We start from the raw sequence: 9,561 nt of genomic DNA on the forward strand, positions 1-9,561 counted from the left end.
CTAAACTGTAGCAGGGCGTGTGCGCCCCCTTATTGCTTGTTTATTTTGCCAAACCCATATATATCGAAAATGGGATAGTGGGCAGCTTGGCACTTGCCAATTCGTCATTGACACGATTCTCATACTAGTAGTAACCAGCCTTTTTACTAGCAGATCGAGCACTAGCTTAGGTAGGGGTAGCAACGTAGGATACGCTCGATTAGCCATTGCTGGAAAAGGGCCTCCCGTTGTTCCCCAAAACGAGCAGGGGAATCTCCCGACGGAAACCCACCAAATCTGTCAGTAACACGCTTTACCCAATCAGTCCCCGCCTCGATTAATGGCGCGACGCGATGATGCCCTGCCATTCCGGCGTTCCAAAGGCGAAGCTTTGTTTTCCTCCCTGGCACGCAAGGTGTGGCTGCGTACGAGGCTGCGTAGTCCATCAGTTCAGTCCACCCCATTCCCATTCCCACCCGTGTGGTGTGACCCCCGGATTCCCCTCCCCGCCCCGCCACCCCGCGCTCCATCCCACCGACCGTCTCCTCCTCCTACCACTACTTCTTGCCTGCTACTACCTAAACCCACCCCTTCCGGCGCCAGGAGGGAGCAGGTGCTCGTCCGAGGAGATCGATCAAGCGAGGCTTCCGGCCGGTCTGCTCCTCCTCCTCGCCTGCTCTGCTCTCTTCTCCTTGATCTTGATCGTGCTGTTTACTTTCTTGATTGAGTTGGCGGCCCTTAATCTCGTTTTGGGGCTTCTTTCGCCGTCTCTCCGCAATCTTCCGTTTTTTGTTTCGTCCTAGTGGGATGCTGATGCGAAAGTTTCAATTCTCTCTCTCTCTCTCTCTCTCTCTCTCTCCTGGGGTGTTCTTGGCAGCCTTCTTTCTCTGTTTCTTTTTGTCCCTTCTTGACTTCTTGGCCTTGGAGGGTGACTGGTGTCCCCGGTCCATTGGTCCGACCATGGCGTCACTCACGCACTGATTGGAGCGCTGGGGGTTTTGTCCATTATTATTTACAAGTGGGGCCGATAAAACATGAGTTCTTTAAGCCAGAAAAACAAGAAAATGAAACAAGTGGGGGAAATCAGGTTCCTTCCTTCCGGCCCGAGAAATTTCCAAGATTAATTACGGCCTTTCTTTTACGAAGTATTCTTTTTTTTTCTTCGAGAATCCTTTCTTTTATCTTCTTTCTTGCAAATCATTATTCTTGAGAGGACATCGATTACCGTGGATGTCTTTGCTTTATGCCTGATGCGGATCTTTCTAGATGTTTCTTAGGGATTCTTGCTGTCGGTTCCAAATCCGATGTTGTTCCATGTCTTTCAGGTGCTTTCGTTTTCTGGGGTGGAATAAACTAAAGGATGGTCCTCAAGAAGCTGCTTCAGCTGTTTGGAGTTGGCAAGAAGAAGAAGGATTCCAAGAAGAAAGGTGATGTACCTTTGCTCTAGTTCACAGGATCTGTTTGTCAGCGCTGGTGCTCCACTTGATCAAATAGGCTTGTGCTCACTCTACGACATAATAGTAAAATGGTTTTGTTCAATTGGCAACTGGCGTTCTCACTCTTATATTCCATCAATTCAGCTCAGTATGAATATGTTTTCTTTTACCGATATGCATGTATTTTCGTTGTGTAGTGGGGTTAGTGGTAGTGAGTTGAAATAGTTGGATAATTTGGCTGTTGTGTGCGGCCCGTAGGGTTTTGTCAGGATGTTTACATCTTTGCACTTATCCGCCTAGCCTGTCTGAGAGCTACTGTTTTGTTTTTAAGTGACTCTGTTGGAACTACTGGTCGCATGGATAAACTTTTAGGTACCCAACAAGTACTAAGTTAAGATATGCAGAGATATAAAGCTTAAACATTATCTCGTATAACTCAGAATAAAAGGTGCACAATTCATATCTTGCCAGATGATTAGACCCTTTGAGGCACACAACATATACTCCTGGCAGTACCACATTGTGGTGTGGAACTTACATACTTATAGGGAATGCAACGATGATATCTTGATGTAATCAGCGCGCTACTAGGTTTTGGTTCGATATAGACTGGGGTTATCAATCCATGTCCCTATTGTGAATTTGTGATCAGCAATGTTCAAAGTTTGTTACACTAAACGAGAGTGGATATATAGTTTATTGGAATCTTTTGTGTCCTCCTGTACAAGGCTTAAGCAGTGTTCCTTCCCTTTCGTTTCGAATAGGATATTGATTATTTATTTGTTATTTGGAATGTTCTTCTGATAAATGGATCTTTCTATGCAGGCAAGTCCATTGACCCTCTTTGGCAAGGTAGCTTTTGTCCCCAGTGTTTAATTTTAAAAGTTATATGTGCTTCCTTATTAGTTATTTTAAGTTGAAGCAGTATCAGATATTATCTTGAAATGTCTATAACACCCAATCGTTCACACTACTACAATAAGCCCTGAAATGGACCTAGGAGTTGCGACTCTTGACTAAAAAAACTACTCACCTGCAAAAAAGCATGTGCGATGCTGGCACTTAGGTAGTTGTATTTCCATTGTCTGAAAAACCTTTCAGCCACTTAGGTTCATGGGGTCTGGTCATCTGGACTCTGGAGCACAGACTTAAGGAAGCAGTTTGTTTAGTGTTCTGTGTAAATAGAGCTCAGTTCCAGGCATATTTTGTATTCACTTCTTGAGGAAATTGTGGAAATTTTCCAGTTTAATTTTATATGCATTACTAGTTTTATTTCACCCTGTAGGATTACTTTAAAGCAGTCTCCAACATGCAAAAGAATTGACATGACAATTGGCTGGCATTCATTATGAGTGAGAGGAGAGATAGGAGCATGCCGGCTACTGGTCTTACTGGTTGAACTGGTAGATTTTATACCAGCCACAAATATGTACCTCACACTAATTTTAAAGTGCTGCCTTGATTTTGTGCTCAAACCAAAGAAGCAACATACTTTGAGGAGAAAGCTGTACAAATTAAATTGGAAATATCAAACTAGAATAGATAAGTAACCTGGCTGGTTATCAGCTATTGGTCATGCTTTTGTTAATTCCTCGAATGTGTTTGTTTTATTCTGCACATTCCTTGTGTGGGACTAATAGTGCGGATATGTAACTTCCATACACATTTTAAGCAATGATCCTCTACTAGATGTGTGATCTAGGCTGCACAAGTTGGGATATCATCATGTATCACTGTCATAAACTCTAGTCTACATACTTATCTGGTGATAACATTGATTGCTAGTAAACAGTCTTCTGAATTTCAGGTGTTGTTCCACACTCCACTGTAAATGTCCTTGCAAGTAAAAGTATTTTGGATCCCTGCTCAAGTGGGGCTGGTACTGTGCTATCACTGCAAAAACATGAGCCTGAATGTTCAAGTATTATCTCAACAATGATAAACACAATACATGGTTCTGAAAATGATGATTACAAGTTATTTAGCCAATTTGATGTTGTTCAAGATTTCTCAGACCACCACTATGCAAAGACTTCTCCAGGGAAGGTATGTATGTCCTTCATTGTTCTCTATTTATGTTCAATTTAACTGTAGATTAATTTGCCACCTCCAAATATGTGAACAGGCCACCAAAGATTGGACGAAAGCAATCCAAAATGAATGGAAGCTTCTACAGAGAGATCTACCAGGTCGCTACATATTTTATATGACAAAACAGTATAGACTATATGTACATTGACGATGAATAGAATTTAAATGACCATTAGTACTGTCTCCAAACCGTTTTCTATGCTCTGTATCTTACTAGTCCCCCCTCATAAATAAAGCATATGTGACCTGTCAACTTCAAGATGGTATCAAACACCCTGTGCATCTTTGATTAGGATAAGTTTATTGATTCTTCTAAATTGATTTCGTGGCTGGGAGTTTTTACATGGCTGTGGAATCCAAATTAATGCATTATTCTAAAATTCTTGCTCTATGTGTTAGATTATGACATTTTTGTATTAATTAATTCCGTACAGTCATCGTTCTCTGCATTGGTTGGATCTATTTCATTTTATCACATAGGATAGATCATGTTTCCAGAAAGTAATAATTCTATATTTGGAAAATAATGAGAAAACTGGAAAATAATTTGCGATACGATATCATGTTTTTGGAAATGTGAAAAATATGCCAGATTGTTGAATTAATATCTGCTACCTCAGTCTTTCTTTTAGAGGATTTACCCCTGGATCAGTTGATTTATTTATTATTAATCTTGGATCTCATTTCGGTTTCGGTTCTGCAGGATCTATATATGTTAGAGTTTATGAGGATAGGACTGATCTTCTTAGAGCTGCTATTGCTGGGCCTTCTGGAACTCCATATCATGATGGTCTATTCTTCTTTGATGTTCGTTTTCCTCCTGATTACCCGCGATGTCCACCAGTATGTTTCCACTTCACACCCACCTCCCCTTATGTATCATCGTTATCACCATGAATGCAGTCTCTTAACGAAAACCTAACCTATATGCACAGAAAGTGCATTACCATTCTGGTGGGCTTCGTCTAAATCCGAACCTGTATGAGAGTGGAAAAGTTTGCCTTAGCCTGCTCAACACTTGGTGGGGTACTGGATGTGAGAAGTGGGGCAAGTCGAAATCCACCATGCTGCAAGTGTTGATCTCCATCCAGGGCCTTGTGTTGAATGATAAACCATATTTTAATGAGCCAGGCAATAAAAGCACGGCTAATACGCCTCCTGGTGAAAAGCATTCTGTGGCATACAATCAAACTGCATTTGTACTATCCTGCAAGACAATGTTGTATTCACTTCGGAAGCCTCCAAAGGTAAGTATAGAACTCTCATTTCTTGCGAACGTAAAAATGATACCTTGGTTTCTTTATGCCTTAAGGCTCTCAATTTTCATGGTTAAATATTTTTGATTCTCGTTCTGAAAATAAATTGCATAGATTCAAAAGCATCTGAATTCAATATTGTGTTAAAATAAGCTTTTACCATACTTAACTAAATCAAGTCATCTGCGTTTTCATTTTACAGGGATCATGGAAGGATATTTGTTTCAATTCTGGTCATTACAAACAAATTTAATATTAGTGTGATGTGCTAGCACAATTATGTTTCTGTTGTTTTGATTATACCAGTCATCTCCTTAGCGGATTAGCCCCTCTAGCGTACAGTGCTCACATAGAGGAGAGTTATTCTGAGTCATGACATGATGAAATTACCAATTTCAAGTCTTCCACATTTTCACAAGAGTTTGAAGATATGAGAGCTTTCATTTTATTTTTATGGACTGTTGAACAAATAGAACAAGTGAAAAGAGTTTCTGAAATATCACCAGTGTTCAAAGACAACTAGAGCCCCCGACCCTGAGTGAAACTGTTGTGGTAGCACATAGCAAAAATGCATCCTTGAGATTTGCACACCTTTTGCAATGTTCTTCATGCCTCTGGATTCATTCTTACAAGCATTTCTTCTGCTGCAGCATTTTGAGAACCTTGTCGTGCGCCATTTCCACGAGCGGGAGCGTGCCATCCTGGACGCATGTGGTGCATACTCGTCTGGTATGGTCGTCGGATCGTTGGCCACTGATGGCGCAAAGTACGCATGCGACAAGTGGTTTGTGAGTTTCAAGAAGTCTCTGGATGCACACACTGAACTTCTCGCAAAGGAGCTGGCCACGAACAGAACTCGAGCGCTGGAACTGGACAGAGATGCGCCAGCTGCAGATGAGATTGTGTCTACCAGCTAGGCTTCTTCTGCCAGAGCCATGACCGTTGCAAAATTCACCCGCTTGAGTCGTAAGCAAAATTGTCTGGATCAGTGATTAACTGATTACGACTCACTTGTCTAGATCAGTGATTAACTGATTACGACTCACACACGTTATGGATACGCCGTAGGGGTGGTGTTATAACTGTAGAAGAATTGGGTGTAGTTCGGTGGTGTTATAACTGTAAAAGAATCTGTTGTAGTTTAGCACTTGTCATGCATTAGCCATTTGTGGTGATCATGAAATTTGGCCCCATTCCCTGTCTACCCACTTTGTGGTCTTATGCATATGACTTAACATGCTCGGTTGCGTGCCAGTTTGGTATAATCTGTTTAGAGATGCAAGCGGTACCCCACCAAAATCCCAATTATAGTTCTTTAAAAAAACAAGATTACAGTTCATTTTATGATTTGTAGTTCAAAGTTGGACCCCAAATTTGAACTAGAAATGGGGCTTTGGCAGGATCCCACTTGACACCTTAAATATGTTGCGGTAGCTTCAGTGGATGTATGGAGTAATAGAACTTGTGGAAATCTGATGACCAGCACAAATGGATGTTTATCTTTTCTAACTCCAAACAGTGATTGATGTTTGAACCTGGTTAACCAACGAAAATGGTGAAACTAAAAGCTATTTATAGGTTCAGTCATGGGAACAATCTCAGCCCGTTTCTTTTGTTCCAAGTAAAAAAGAATGAAATTTCACAGTTTTTCGCTCATTAATCATTAGCAGCCGTTCTGTACAGGACATTTCAGGTATAGCAACGGAGATTACAACAGCAATAGAGGATTCAGGAGTCATGACAAGTGAGATCAACAGGGATATCTGTACCTATGGTGTTCATTCCTACTGTACTCAAAAACTGATTCAGTTCTAGAAATACTCAAAATGGCCGGGGGAAACGCTCCTTGTGGCCGACTTGGCTGCTGCGGCAGCACTTGACGATAAGCTGCTCGGAGTAGTGGCCAAACCACGCTCCGCACCCTTCTTCTCCTTGGCTCCGTACTGTCTGAAGTCCACAGGGTCAGGGACCGAAGGTGGATGAGCGCTCCTGACAAGTGCCCAGTTCACCCCCTCGAAGAAGGGATGCTGCTTGATCTCAGTGGCACCCCTCTTGGATGCGATCCTCTTATGAGGATCCTTCATCAGGAGTCCCCGGATGAGGTCCCGCGCGACGGTGCTCACCGGCGGGTTCTCGGGGAACCGCAGCGGCTGCTCCACCACGTTGGAGAGCGTGGCGCGGTTCCCGTTCCCTTTGAAAGGTGTCATGCCGTGCAGAAGCTCGTACAGGAAGATGCCGAAGGTCCACCAGTCCACCGCGCTGCCGTGTCCCTCCCCTCGGATGATCTCCGGCGCGAGGTACTCGTGGGTGCCCACGAATGACATCGACCTGGCGTCCGTCGGCTCGGCGTTGAACTCCAAGGTATGGAGTCCGTGGAGGCTGAAGTCTGATTTGGTCTTGCGGTTCCTCTTGCTCATGCTGAGCATCCTGGGGAAGAATGCTGATGGCTGGATGCATCCAGCGTTTGCGTTGCTGATGCCTTCGGTGTCGGCCAGGCCCTTCACCACACCGTTGGGACCTGCGTGGACCGACGAGGATTTGACCAGCATTGGGCTTACAGAGCACCGCAGCGACAGGTCGAAGTCGGACAGCATGATGTGCCCCCCATCTCGGACAAGGACATTTTCAGGCTTCAGGTCTCGGTACACAATGCCAAGCATGTGGAGGTACTCGAGTGCAAGCAACACCTCAGAGGCATAAAATCTAGGCAAAAACAATCACCAGAAAGAGAATTATCATGAGTGGTCGTTTAAGGTCAGTAGTCAGTACACGGACAAAGGATGGAGTACTAACAAGGTAAGTACAGTAATCTGAAGTGAACCAACCTGGCTGCTTGCTCGGTGAAGTACTTGTTAAGTTGCTTCTGCCGAAGCGAATGGAGATTACCACCGCAGCAATACTCCATGACAAGGCAGTAGAACTTCTCGGTCTCAAAATGAGTGTACAGTGTTGGCAGAAAGGGGTGATCAAGAAGGCCAAGTATCTCCCTCTCCGTTTGTGCCCTGATCAGCTTGTTCCTGCTGATGAGTGACTCCTTGTCCATCACTTTCATCGCGAAGAACGTGTCTGTCCCCCTGAGCTCCACAAGGTAAACACTGCCAATGTCTCCGTATCCGAGGCGCTTCAGAAGTCTGAAGTGGACTAGGCTGAGAGGGGAGTCCCTGGAGGTGGCCAATTGGACGGCATCCCACCTGCAGTCCCCTCCAGTGTGATGCTTGACTTGGCCGGAAATGCAGCTGTCCATGCTGTTACTTCTAGGACTCCCGAAGTTGCTATTGATGCTTCTGGATGTTGCTTTTGTTGGTGTTGCAGTATTGCCACTTGTTTCCGATGTTGATGCCAGCACAGCACCCAGTGTGGGATGACTTGTAACGTGGCTTGGGTTTGTTCTGTCAGATGGATCTTCTTTCTTCTTGTGACGTGACTTCTTATCAGATGGGATCTGCGAGTGTGCAGCCGTTTTGGCTGAGATACCTGATTGATTTCGATCTAAGGTACCATTGAATGCCATATTTCCACGAGTGTTGAAATCCATTGGAATCTGCGAGTATGCAGCTGGTTTGGATGCTGATTGATTCCGCTCTAGGGTGCCATTGAATACGCTATTTCCATGAGTGTTAAAATCCATTTTGTCATTCACGGCGGCCAGCTTGTTGTATGACCTGGAGTTCATCTGAAACTTCACAAGATACAGTAAGAATGGACAATGGTGGCACCATTAATTCTAGAAGAAACAGGTAAAATAGTATTTGAATATAATTCCCAATGAACCAACTTGAACAATGATCATGATCACTAACTAAAGGCCATCTACTTCCCAAGGAGGCAATTTATCAAAAAACTGAAGAACATTCTTGCTGTTATAACTGTTGCTCCAATTCTTTATACGCCTTCTTATATGATACATCTTTTGGAGGAAACAATACATTGTTTTAGATGGACTGTGTCTAAAATAACAACATTAGCACTTTACCTAGTTATGAATTTCTTGCAGGAGTGAAAATGAAATCTTGGCCATTAATTCCAAAAGCTTATACTTACACTTTTACTTTAATAAACTGTGTGTGCATCACCTTGCTCAGACTATCATAGATGTCATTTTAACAAAATTCATCATATATTTATGACATACATGAAAAGAATCTATGTCGGTCATGAGTATCATAGTCCTCAAACTACCGTGATGTGTCTTTTTTTGTTACCTTCCGGTAGTTTGTTCTATCCATAAACTCAACGCGAAAATACGACGAATTATTCTACGGAGTAGATGCAAATTTCAGTATATCCGCAAGAACAGTTATGTGGAGGCAGAAAGCGAGCACATAGACACATTTAACTTTAAGAAGCCATGCATCTCCCGGACTCCTATCTTAGAAGTTACACATTGGCCCATCATGTGACATACAGATATGAAATACAAAAGCAAATTGGCAGGGCTGGAAATGACATGCAATACGCCGTCCGTTGACTTGCTTGATCAGAACAAGTGTCGCAATTGACAACCAAGGTCAAACTAGCATCTCGGCACGATCACCAAACGAACAATTGTAGAGGGACATACAGATCCAGTCAAACTGAAACGCTGAACCAAGCGGGCAGAACCAGACAACCTGAAACTCCTGCTACATTGATCTGGCTAGCACACTGGAACAGCCGGAGATTGTTTGACGCATTGCAAACGCATAGAGAAAATCAACCTCTCTGGATTAACCAGGAATTCGTACTACTGAATTTGATCTAGCTAGCGCATTTCAACCGGAAGAAGAAGCACAAACCTAGGGACGAATGAGATGAGACGG

The 9,561-nt window shown here is 43.3% G+C and overlaps 2 protein-coding genes across 4 annotated transcripts; one reads left to right on the forward strand and one right to left on the reverse strand.

Moving 5' to 3' along the window:
* The first annotated feature begins 449 nt into the window (after window positions 1-449).
* On the forward strand, window positions 450-5,966 carry LOC124665837 (putative ubiquitin-conjugating enzyme E2 38). Of its 3 annotated transcripts, none has more exons than XM_047203205.1 (8): window positions 450-639; window positions 1,311-1,406; window positions 2,241-2,267; window positions 3,223-3,461; window positions 3,541-3,604; window positions 4,210-4,349; window positions 4,442-4,753; window positions 5,413-5,966. In XM_047203205.1, exons 2-8 carry the CDS (start codon window positions 1,340-1,342, stop codon window positions 5,677-5,679), a joined length of 1,116 nt encoding a protein of 371 aa, XP_047059161.1. In that variant the 5' UTR covers window positions 450-639; window positions 1,311-1,339; the 3' UTR covers window positions 5,680-5,966. The 3 variants fall into 3 exon arrangements, with proteins under 3 accessions (XP_047059161.1, XP_047059160.1, XP_047059162.1); XM_047203204.1 differs by having other exon boundaries at window positions 450-633; window positions 1,305-1,406; XM_047203206.1 differs by lacking the exon at window positions 5,413-5,966 and adding an exon at window positions 4,965-5,404 and having other exon boundaries at window positions 450-633; window positions 1,305-1,406.
* Window positions 5,967-6,573: 607 nt separating this feature from the next.
* LOC124663881 (serine/threonine-protein kinase RHS3-like) lies at window positions 6,574-8,435 on the reverse strand. The gene is made up of 2 exons (XM_047201528.1): window positions 7,588-8,435; window positions 6,574-7,465 (listed from the first exon to the last, which is right to left on the reverse strand). The coding sequence occupies exons 1-2, from the start codon at window positions 8,433-8,435 to the stop codon at window positions 6,574-6,576; spliced, it is 1,740 nt and encodes a 579-aa protein (XP_047057484.1).
* Between the last annotated feature and the right edge of the window lie 1,126 nt (window positions 8,436-9,561).

Source organism: Lolium rigidum, chromosome 6 (assembly GCF_022539505.1).
Source record: "Lolium rigidum isolate FL_2022 chromosome 6, APGP_CSIRO_Lrig_0.1, whole genome shotgun sequence".
Taxonomy (NCBI): domain Eukaryota; kingdom Viridiplantae; phylum Streptophyta; class Magnoliopsida; order Poales; family Poaceae; genus Lolium; species Lolium rigidum.

Bases quoted from the DNA above. Each gene is read 5' to 3' on its own strand.
- LOC124665837 (XM_047203205.1), top strand. From the start codon at position 1,340: ATGGTCCTCAAGAAGCTGCTTCAGCTGTTTGGAGTTGGCAAGAAGAAG. The intron at 3,462-3,540 runs GTATGTATGTCC...ATATGTGAACAG, and splicing joins CAAAGACTTCTCCAGGGAAG to GCCACCAAAGATTGGACGAA. The intron at 4,350-4,441 runs GTATGTTTCCAC...CTATATGCACAG, and splicing joins ATTACCCGCGATGTCCACCA to AAAGTGCATTACCATTCTGG.
- LOC124663881 (XM_047201528.1), bottom strand. From the start codon at position 8,435: ATGAACTCCAGGTCATACAACAAGCTGGCCGCCGTGAATGACAAAATG. The intron at 7,466-7,587 runs GTTGGTTCACTT...GTTTTTGCCTAG, and splicing joins TTCACCGAGCAAGCAGCCAG to ATTTTATGCCTCTGAGGTGT.